General features: G+C 34.0%; 1 protein-coding gene across 1 annotated transcript in view; it reads left to right on the top strand.

The window, feature by feature from the left end:
* Nucleotides 1–3645: 3645 nt before the first annotated feature.
* LOC128995177 (polypyrimidine tract-binding protein 2-like) overlaps nucleotides 3646–12381 on the top strand; it is a 533132-nt gene continuing 524396 nt past the window's right edge. Inside the window, exon 1 of the mRNA XM_054420103.1 lies at nucleotides 3646–3701. Within this exon, the coding sequence (XP_054276078.1) occupies nucleotides 3679–3701 (23 nt within the window). The 5' untranslated portion in view covers nucleotides 3646–3678. The remainder of the gene's footprint in view (nucleotides 3702–12381) is intronic.

Here is a 12381-nt window from a genome sequence, read left to right as displayed (position 1 = left end):
CATTTAAGACTTTAAGAGAGAATGTCAAACAGACTCATTTTCTCCTTTTGTTGTTTCCAAGCTCAAACAATTGCCTAGTCTAGTGCTTGAGTGCTTGTGGATGACGTAAAGTTGGAGTTTACCGATATTATTACACCTCTGTCTTTGGACAGACATTTAATGTCTTTCAATTACAAAACCTGGTACACAGCCGATAAATCATGACATATATAAAAATATCGTAGACAGAATTTCTATCAGTTTTTCGACAAAAAATATTCAGCGTTATTTAAATATGAAATAAACTGACAATTATGAGGGAATATTTTAATAGTAATCAAGCGAGGTAAATGGAAGTGATTTTGTGTGGTTATTGGTTACGGAAAACATTTAAAAAATGTAAATTTAAAATTCTTATGTTATTCTTATGGATAATATTGTAAATTGTTGTATTGTGCTTGTTTATGGATATATTTTGATCAAACTTGGAAAATGTATTTATTTTATAATAAGCTATTGATATTTCACTACAAAACACACTTTATTAGCCTCCCTATACATGTAGCAGCAAAACTACTCTTTTAACCTAATGTTATTTAAATAGATTTAATAAACATCAATTCAGGAAAATGAAAATTTACTTAGTCTGCAGGTTTGCTGCAGTGGGGATATTTGTTATTCAGATTTTAACACATTTCACAACAAGAAGAATTAAGAAAATGTCCTTGAGACGGTTTGAGGATAAAAGGTTATTGGTTATTAGGGTAAAATTGTAAAACGATGACACTCACAGATTTTAATAAGTAATTCCCGTAACAAGGACGTCGTGTTTTCCCCTTCAAAATAGGTTCAATGTTTATTCCCTACAACACTTCAAAAATAATACAATAAACCATTTCCAATCTTTTACCGAAAAGTAATTGTATTACTGTATTTATGACTGTTTGGCCGATAAAATATTTTATTACTCTTCCTCGAGCAAGAATTTATAAACAGAAATAGGAAATAACACAAAATGCTCGTCTCAATATCTTATATTACGTATGCTGTATGTAAATATATTTTGTTAATACGGGGGTACCTACTTTGACAAGACTGATCAATCGTTTGGCCATTCAAGAGGAATAGGAACATGATCCAAATTTATAAAAACTAGCTGTTACCCTCGGGCTTCAACCCGTTTGACTTAATAAGAAATAAAAGTTATTCAACAAGATACAAAATTACCCTATATTAGAGAAGAAATAAAAAAACGAAGCGAAAAATATGAAAGAAAATTAGAAAGCCATCCAAATTTCCTGGCAGTTAACCTCCTCGATAATAGTGAAGCTACGTATTATATAGGGTCAGAAGAGTTAATCCGATAGACCTTCCAAATAGTTTTTAGTTAAACTTTTTATAAGTTTTTGTATGTTATTGCACTTGATGGAGTGTAACCAACCCATGTTAAAATTTTATGAAATTTACTTATTGTTCTAGTATAGAATAGATTGTAAATAAATACTTATTTAAAAAAAGTAACAATAAAACTATTGATTGGTTAAGTTAAGTTGAAATAAACAAAACAGAATACAGTACAGTAATGCAAACAAATAATCACACCTGATTTTAATAAAATAATATATTTAATAAATTGAAAGAATATCAAACAAATACAGTAAGTACAGTAGTACAGCTGAGGTATTTTTAACATTAGATATATTGAAAGTTCCCTTTAAAAAGGGATTAAGGGCAATTTGTGAAAAAATAGATATCGTTGCGCAGGTTTCTCGTCATTACGAACATTTTAAGTAGGCTATATGGTTTATGGGGGTGTGACTTGTAGTTTTCTCAAAAGTCCATGAGTACTTTTGATTTATATATGGATGTATATAGTATTTTGCTGGGATGCCATCCTAAAATGCCCTTATGTTTCCAATATTCATTTGTTTCGGTGTTCTGGTACAAAATAGAATTTTAATAGAATTTTTATTTAAGCATATAGAATTTTACACCTTTAACAAGAACACTTAAATAATATGATTACTGTATTAGCAAAATGTATTTTATCTTTTTCTTTTATCTGTATAGTTCAGTGAGATTAGAATTATGTATATTGTAACAGCTGTTTTACGTAAACTCGCTTCACTGAACTACCGTCAGCTGACTCGCCAACTGTGACTGCATTGTCTTGTAGTCGTACATAACTTCCAAGATGACTGCAACATCATCCAACATCTTGATAATACAGCATTTCACTCGGTGCGTAAGAGATAAGAGTGGGCGCATTGGGAAGTCCTCTTGCTAATAACTCTTCGACTTTCTAACGCCTTGTTTCTATAACAGAATGACGATACTCTATACTCAGAATACTGTAGGGTTATTTATTTCAGAAACACCTGATGATGTAAATATTGCCAGAATAATAAATCTAATCGATTGTGTTATTCAAACGCAAGTCAGTCAAATCAATACAAAACATGGGTTTGTACAGTTTTTTGATTGAATAACACACTCTCTGTTACACCTCATCTGAAAAAATCCACCATCGTATACCAAGGCAAAAATGCCCCAATGATCAGGATATTATATTGGCTTGTATATCTTACGAGATCTTACTAATATTATAAATCTGAATAGTACCATATATACAATACAACTTATAATCTATTTCACAAAGCTTCTAGCTTTGATTTTAGACCCGCCGTCAGTAATCAATTCTGATTCTAAACTTTTAGAAAACATGACAGACAAGTTTTCAAAACATTGGACTATACGTACAGTATTATATAAAATCATTATATAGTTCATTATATCAAATGTTCATATGTCCGAAACTCCTAGTAAGTGAAAGGATCACAGTGTTGTAAAATGAAGAAGCTCCCCTTTTGTCCTTACCGTTCAACTTCACTAGTCACATATTTTCAGTTAGTTTTTAATTATGATATACCGGTACGATGAATAGATTTAATAAACCAATACGATTTGTACCTACTTTTACAGAACATTAATTGATATTGTATTATTTTCTATCAGATACAACGTTTGTAATCATTTAGCTTTTTAATGTAAATCGTCGTGATCAAAGCATGACGGATTTGTGCTACGTATAGATATAAAAAAGCATGTTACTGATTTTAACATTTTTAGTGATATATCACAACCAACATGGCAACCCACAAGGCTGATGTTAAATTGCAAAATCTTAAATTCATAATTATAGTGAGATGAATAGATTTTTTTTGTAACCATAATACTTGTCTAGGACTTTTTTTGAAGCAGAAATTAGGTACTGTATACCGTATACCCATCACGTATGGAGGTAATCCTTGGTGCCGATTTGGAAACATAGCAAGCAGAAGTATACAAACTTTACTCAATGAGGTAAGAAGACAAGACAGGAGTATTATAGGATGGGATGGGGGAATTCGTATATTGTTCCATTATCACCTCTCAGTGTTAATACAATAAATTAGAACTTTTAAATTTGACTTCCGAAGCAGCATGGCTGGACGAAATGTATTCGTGTTCATATCTTATTACAGTATTACAGTTTAGTTTAGACTACGTTCTTCAATTCAAATCTGGCGCCAGATAATACCACCTGCGCCGTTTGTCGTCGTATTGGGAGCCACTTGTTGTTCAGTGTAGAAACAACGTGATTTTATATGTGATCGTAGTTAGATTATTTTTTTATTTTGAAATTAGTTTTTTTGTGTAATGAACAACCAACAAGTCAACGGGTGAGTTTAATTAAAAATATATGTAAGCCTGTATTAACTATTTTGTAATAATCCTGTTTTGCTAAAATATCCAGAACGTCAATACATCCTACTGCTTCCCGTTCCCTGTCTGGAAATTATGACTAACTTAACTACTTCGTCATTGGTAATATTGTTGTGAATAATCTGCTCGGAAGTAAACTTGACCCGCATTTACCTTACAAGAATTCCTTTGAATTAAGAAAAATTGTCTACAAAAACCAATCCTCCTAACTAAGGCTACTTTATCTTGATCCTTGTTTGACACTTAACCTCACTTTTTGCTCTTAAAAACAGTTACAGACAGATCCAAGGTTGTCAAATTTTAACCCATCCGATTATCATTTTTATTATAATTTAGTTGACCTTTCGCGAATTTACTTTAAAAGAAGCCTAGTGATGTCAGTGCTCAGTAGCCTAGTCAGGTCATAAATTAATTGGTCACCTAGGCCTAGTCAAAAGACTCACCCAAGAGTCTTTTACCACTTGCGATTCGCAAATATTATTCAAGTGCTATATTAGACCTAATTCTCGTCATTGGCTTTTACTGAATGATGTTAAAAGTAAGTCAAGACTTACATAACTTAATGTAGCCTAAATATGTTTAATGTTGCCCCTCTAACAGTCTCTTAAATGTTATTTTAAGTTAGGCTTAGGCCTGTAGCTTAGCATTAATTAAAAACATTGTCTTATGGATGCTTAAATCAATAATCGTAATTGAGTACAAAGGGTGAGATGAAATTGAGTTGGTCTCCTTGCATTCGAACACTGGATTAAGTTTTATCTCAAGTATAGTTTCTAGCCTAGGCTAGTCAAGTAGGCATATTTTAACCTAAATGACCAGAGCTCTGTGATCTGTTTAAAATTATCCTCCACGTAGAAATCTGTTGTAGTCAATAGTTGGTAAGGCTATCATCTAATCCATACTTACCCTATGTTCCTGAGTAGCCTAAGTTAACTTACTAAAGCGTCTGCACACTGCTATGACACACCTAACTTACCGTACCGCACAGTTCTTGACACACAGCTTTTAACTTTTCAGGGCTCTATGACTTTTTTTGTCAACTGTGTTATGAGGGTTGTAACTTAAACAAAGTTATCTTTAATTTCTTTGCTTCAAGACCAGTACAGTTGTTCACTGACTCATAGACAAGATCTGAAGTAGGTGGGTGAGTGAGGACTACAACAAAGAGTTTAAGGCAGGGTTCACACATCGAAGTATATAACACAACACATGAGCGACACAGCTACCTGGCTGACATTGACTACATAGCTTTCTCTGCCGCCCAGCGACACACCAGTTAACACGAGCGAAGAGTTCACTAACTAGATCGCAAGCGTGACATAAACAAGCAAGCTTCGATAAAAACTTCAAACAATATTAAATAGCTTAAAAATAAATTTAATTGAGTATCTACATTGAAGTGTTTTTTTACAATAATTATTGGTTAGGTACAGAGAAAATTAAAAAAAAATGTAAATTTAAAATTCCCATGTTATTTTTAGGCTATGGATTAGTAAACTATTGTAGTTTGTTTATCAATATATTTTGACAATATACTTGGCAAATTTATTTATTTTAGCCTATGTGAAGCTAAAAAATACAAAAACATCACTTTATTGCCCTCCCTTTAGCAGCAGACTAGGTATTTGTTAAACCTAATTTTATTTAAATAGAATTGAAAACCTATCAGGTAAATGAAATTCGCTTAGTCTGGAGGTTTTCTGCTGCTGGAGTATTTTTTATTTTTGGACTTGTAATGAATACAGTTTAACAAAAATTCCTACACAATTTAAAACATTGCTAACTTACTTTCAATCAATAACGCTATTTTAAAATCAATAATGTCTAATGTAGGCCTAAACCAAACATTTATTAAAGTAAAATCAAAAGATCATTAAATATAATTTTAAACATGATGATTATCCTCTCATGCATTTTTCTTCTTGATTTTGTCATGGTACCCATTGTGAAAGACTAAATAGTGTTCCAAAGATACGGCCGTTTATCAATCGATTCGATGAAAATATCGACATCAAAGCCACTGGGATCCATCACTGGTAAATAATGAAAACAAAAGCAATTAGGCCTATGCAAGCTGCAACGTGACAACCGATTGCCCGTGTGAACTCTCCCGGGTCACCAGAATTAAATAAATAATTAAATAAAAATGCCTTTATTTACGAGCGTCTTTCAGTACAAAAACTGTTTTTAATTTTTTCCCCCTGGAATTTTACCACCTGTGCAGATATAGAAATTAGTGAGTACGTAGTAAACATTTTATTATTACTGTAAGTAGCCTATCTTACTTTATTTGTAATCTCAACCTAAAAACTTGGTTTCCCTGTTTGATTTTGATAGGCCTATTCGAGTTTTGGGATTTGACTTTTCGGGCCAACTGTTAGTATGTATGTAAACAAACTGTGTACCGGTAGCTCATTTGAATGACAATTGGGTGAACATTTCATAAACCATTTATCAATTGACCTTATAAAAACAATTTATTTAGAAGAAAATTAATTATTCACACTAATTTCTAGGCCTATATATGGCCAGGGGGTAAAATTCCAGGGGGATGAAATTCCGCTACCCCACGCTCCGATACATGGCTAAGTTTACTGCAATGCCGCTAGAGCTATTGACTGGCTAGCCTCGATGAGGTGCGACACTAGAATAAGAATAAGAATAAGAATAAGAAAGTTTATTGCCATTGACCAAGTTGTACATAGGAATAGGCATTGTCAAATTACATTAAATAAAATAAAATATCACTAAACATGTTCATATCTATAGATAACAAAGATGAAGAATAACGATTGAGAGTTTTTGATTTACAGTATGAAAGATTCGGCTTTAATTTTATAATTCATAAAGTCCTTAACTGAGTAAAATGGGTTGGTTATGAGCCAGTTATGAATTTTTGACTTAAAAAGAGGAAGAGAAAGGCTGTCTGCCTGAAGAGGCTCAGGCAGCTTATTATAAAATTTCACACAATTAAGTTTAAAAGAATTACCTGTGATGGCCAGCCTGTGATGTGGTATATCCAGTTGTTCCTTGTTTCGTGTATGGTGGAAATGGTAACTCTGCCTGGTGGAAAACTCATTGAGATTAGCTTTAGTGTATATAAGTACATTGTAGATGTATAAGTTAATGATTGTACAAATGTTTAGTCTGACAAAAAGTGGCTTGCAGTGCTCCGCAGGGCCAGCCCCCGACATAGTGCGGATGACTTCTTTTTGTATTAGTAGAAGCTAGAAGCTCATGAACATGGGGGGAATGGCCCCAAAGTTGGATTCCATATTGAATGTGGGATTGAAACAGTCCAAAGTAGGCTAGTTTGAGATATTCAATGTCAACAAAAGACTTGAGTTTCCAGAATAGACATGAAACTCTCGATAGTTTTTTGCTTAAATTTGTGATGTGAATTTTCCAATTTAATTTACTATCAAGGTGAATGCCAAGAAGTTTGACTGAATGGTCTAATTTGTTTGAAGAGAGTGAAAATTCTATTTTCTGGGTTTTGGATTGGTTACAGATGAGTTTATTTGTAGAAAACCAGTTTAAAACACTGTTTTCTGCATTAGAAAGTGTTTCTGAGAGCTTTACAAGATCTTTATCAGAAGTAAAAATTGTGGTGTCGTCTGCATATATAACACTGTCAATAGGGATGTTACATGGAAGATCATTGACTGCGACAATGAAAAGAAAAGGGCCCAGGACCGAGCCCTGCAGAACTCCTGCTTTAATTGCTGTCAATGTTGAGTTTTTACCCTCTACACTAACAAATTGCCTCCTGTTGGTCAGATATGATTCAATTATGTCTATTGAGTTTTTATTAAGTCCATAAAATTTGAGTTTTGTCAGCAAAATGTCAAACGGAATGCAATCAAAAGCTTTTGTTAAGTCAAAAAGAAGCATGGACACAGTATTTTTATTTTCAAAAGCATTAATAATGTAATTGGAAATGTGAGAGACTGCCATAGTGGTTGATCTACCAGCCCTTAAACCAAATTGAGAGTCAGACATCAACTTATTGGAATCAAAAAAATTATTGAGTTGTTTCAACATGAGAGCTTCAAAAACTTAAGATAAAATTGGAACTATTGAGATTGGACGATAATTTTGACAAAGGTTCTTATCGCCCTTTTTATAGATTGGAGTTACTTTTGAAATTTTAAGTAAATCAGGAAAATAACCATTACGGAGGCAACTATTGAATACAGTAGAGAGGGGTGTAGAAATGTAGTGTATAGTATTCTTGATTATATAATTTGAAAGCCAAAAATGGTCCATGGTTTTTGAATTTGAAAATTTTGAAACTGTTTTTATTACCTCATCTGGTGTGATTGATGTCCATTTAAATTTGGAAATGTTGTCCAATTGTTTATTGGATTCCAGCAGATCACTGGGTGTGGTTTGGGTTTGGCCAACTTGGTTGACCAGTTCCTCAACAGAATCTGTAAAATATGTGTTTAGTTCATTAGGGTCAAGTGTTACATGAGATGTGCGTGTGGTGGTATTTTCTTGTGTTATTATATCCCAGGCTAAAAAGGCTAAAAAGCTAGGACCTTTCCATAGCATTTGCTAAAAAATATTAGCAAATATTTTTTAGGCTAAAAAGCGGGGCCCTGGTGATGGTTTGTGACACCAAGCTTAATCGAGGCTCGTCGTCGCCGTATGCTCGTGTGAACGGCTCCCATTTGATCCTGTGGTCCGTTACCTAGTCCTCCTTACCTAGTCAACTAGATGTGTCGCTCGTGTGAACCGTTTGTCAGGCAACTATGGGTAACAATTCTGTGACAGATCTATAGCCCAAACCCCAACGTATCTTATCAGATTCAGAGTGATGTGCTGTTGTCGTTATTTCCTCTCCTTAGTAGGTTTAAATGATTTTGTTCCCAGGAAAACTTTATTAAGTAGACCATGGTTGTTAAAACATTAGTGAGATCCTCAGGTCAATATCTTGAACAACAGAACCATTGCAATAACATGGGTTTGAATCATAAACTCCACCTATAACTTACTTAAAACACCAGCCTAAACCTAATTACCTCTAAAGCCATGGTTGCGCCAGAAATACACATGTTTTAATTTTACAAAATCCAAAAGAACACTAGTTTATGTTTAATAGTTTTTCATTGCTACAAGAGAAATTACTGGTATATATATGTAACTAGCTGTACCCGCGGGCTTCGCCCCGTTTAACTTCATAAGTGAGCTCGTTCACATGGCTCAATCACGTCCTGGTTGAAGTTGGTTCGCTACGCTCACTAAAGACGTTGACAGTGCTTGAAGATGGAGGGCTACAGTGCTTGTTTTAAACAGAGTTTACAACAACAGTTTTAAAGATTTTGCCATAATCTCCGATGCAAACGCAGCTTCATACTAAAACGGATTACATTGCATTTACTTTTCGGTCATTGGTAGTTCATTGGTATTATAGTATTGTATGAGTTGCTGTACCATTTTTCATTGGGTACCTATTAAATTAATAACTTACAAATGTAGTTTATATGTTTTCTAATAACTTACAGTAGGCCTACTGTAATTATATTTTAGTTGTTCTGTAGTACCCTGTGTGTGCGAAAGAAGTTTTGACTTGGTATATGCCTAACTTAAAAAACTATAAACAAATCTCAAGTTTTATTCTAATATCTTCCATTCAGTAAGGCTTCCCACTTATTATTTAGTTTCTAACAAGTTAAGAAAGGCGCAACTAGTACAATTTACCATAGTACTGTAATACCAATAGAAATACAAATAATTTACAAAAAGTTTAATAGGCTATAACACAGAATGCCTATTAGCCAGGTACCAAACCTTAAGGTTTTGAAACGTCAAACATTTACAGTTAGCCTTCATTCAGTTTATTTTATGCATGGAATTGATTTTATAATTTTTATTGTTTATTTTTACTTGGACTTATTTTATATTTTTATGCATGTAGCTTAAGTGGTTATTTTATTTTAATTTTAGCATGATTTATTTTTATTTTAGCATGTCCTTTCTTTGTTACAGGGTGGTGGAGGAGATTTGAGATAACAGCAGAACTTAACTCAAAAGTCCCGAAATATCCCTAAATTAAAAGATGCCCACCCATCTCTCAACAATGGTCCTAACCTAAACCACATTTTCTTAATTTTAAATAGTTATATTACTGATAGCTTTGATCAAAACCCAATTAATTTACACGCTTACAATAAGCCCATTTTAGTAAAATTATTCAAGGCTGTTCCGACGTCAATCTCCTGTCGAAAGCGAGCTATCTCAAATCTGAAACCAGTAACGTGTTCTTGACTTCACCCACTAATAGGCCTATTGTAGCTCATTTCTACCCCAATGCTACAATCAGTCTTGTCATACAGTAGTAACCGAAAATGTCAGGGAGCGAGGTGGTCTAGAAGTAGGGCGTGCGAATCAGGTTCTGAGGTCCTGGGTTTGAATCCTGCCCAGTCACCAATGGATTTTATCTAAGTGATAATGCCGTAACCCCTGGGCTAAAAATTTTGTGAAGGAAATCCATACGCTCCCCCAAAATGTAAATTTGGTTCTGTTGCACAGTTTTGAGTCGCACCTCCTTTTGTGCACACCCCTAAACTGGCAAATTTCAACAGGTGTTAATCTACTTACAGAAACCTTATTACAGAATGCAAATTTAAATACTTGGCAGGAGTGTCGAATTTCCTTCACATCGTTCTTGGATACTAAGACTAGTCTCATCGTTGCGTAAGGGTGAAAACTGGCTACAAAAACCTAGTTATAAATGTACCTAGTAAAGAACACGTTACTGATGTTAGATATCAGCTAGCTTGCTCAGTTGTGTCCAAAGGTCACCTCAATCTATGGGAAACCCTCGTAAAATAGTAGAATATCAAAGGAACGACATTTATGACCAACACTTCATTGGCTATATTTCCAATGGGATAATTTTCTGGTCATATTTTTGTCTATTTAAGGTGTTGATATGACCGTTTTAATCTTGAGATCAAGAATTAGGTACCTACGTTCCTCAGTAATCCGCCATAATTGAATAATCCGACATTTAGAAATTGACATCCTCCTGGTATCAGGAGGATGTAAATTTGTGAAAGTGCTGCATTCAATCTACTTTTTTAAAAATTTATTTTTCCCTAATGCAAATGTTTAGTTAAAATACGACTATTACTTACTAATCTAGGTTAGACCCCATATATTACCGATTTTCATATTTTTTTTCTTGAATTAAAGATATGCACGCATCAAGCACCATCATTCATTTATCTACATATATTTTGAGTTATGCACAAAAACAACCTCATCCCTGTACATTTCTTATATAGGAGTTAAATTTAGTTTTTCTTTTCCGAGTTTGTTTGGCTCTTCTACCCGAACGATTTTCAATGTTTTGGTCTTAAATTTAAGGTATGCTCACACAGATTTGCCATCAAGCATCATCATTCATTTATCTTCTGTATTACTCAACCAAAAAGCAAAGCCTAAATTAGATTTTTTTAAATTCTTACTTCATTTAAGGAAAGAAATACCTATTTTACCAGTTCTTACTACATTATCCTATATATTCTGCTCTAAGAACCTTCAGTGAAATACCAGCTTTCATTTGAGCTATTGATTAATTATGGCTTATTATTATTGGGCGTACGCAAAGCATGCTGCTGGATCACGAATCAACAATCACTTTTTCATTATTTTAAGACTTATCTACAATCAATGATAAGTATGTCTAACTCTATTTTTATTTTAGTTATTTTGTTTGTCTTGGCCGTAATATAAAATACTCCTAGAAAAGTAAATTTTATGGTATATATTTCAACACTGCGGATTAACACCGTTCCTCTAGTGCAGTTAACTACAGTAGAACTGCACCCATCTGATTTGCCGATTATCCAAATTACTTACAGAAATAATAACAAAATTTAAAACCACAGTACTGGTAAATAAGAATCGTTATGAGAGAAGGCATAAACCGTGATCACGGCAGAATCTAAAACCTGTCTCGCAATTGTGTTGACACCATCATCGCCTCCCTCGGTTACGGAGATATTGTCATGGTTTTTGCGATCACGGCAAAATGATAAAATATAACCAACGGTCGTGTTAACTCCATCATCGTCTCCCGCGGTCATGGAAATACATAATTGTGTCCGCCTTTGCAGAGAAAGCGTAAATTTACCGTTCACAAAGTTGTCGCAGACGCGTTCTGTGATCGCAATAGTTAAATCTCGGCACGACTCTGCCTAAAAAAGACTCTGAATTTCGGTAAAATCCAATATTTTTGATTATTCGAATGGGGTCCAGTACCAATTGATTCGGATAGTTGGAGTACTACTATGCATTTGGGATGGTATGAAACTAGATTAAATTAACAACAGGTACCGAACAGTAGGATGATTTGTCACAAGTTGGCCCACAAATAACAGTTCACACAGTACCTGCGGAAGAGAGGATCCATGTTTCCACAGTCTTGTTTTGTATCCGTACTTCTGACGGCGCTTAGGACTGCCAAGAATGCTGCAGTACAAAATGTGTCGGATTTCAAGTGGTTTAATTTTGGAACATATACTGCACTGGTAAATTGGTAAAATAAAAACAAGAATCAAGTATCCTGGATAGTACATATTCATTCCATGAAGCAAACATTTTGATGCCCACTGCGTAAAATTG

This window comes from Macrosteles quadrilineatus, unplaced genomic scaffold (genome assembly GCF_028750875.1).
Source record: "Macrosteles quadrilineatus isolate MER2022 unplaced genomic scaffold, UCM_ALF_1.0 Scaffold_5__1_contigs__length_97177068, whole genome shotgun sequence".
NCBI lineage: Eukaryota > Metazoa > Arthropoda > Insecta > Hemiptera > Cicadellidae > Macrosteles > Macrosteles quadrilineatus.
This window is presented reverse-complemented; position numbering and strand designations above follow the sequence as displayed.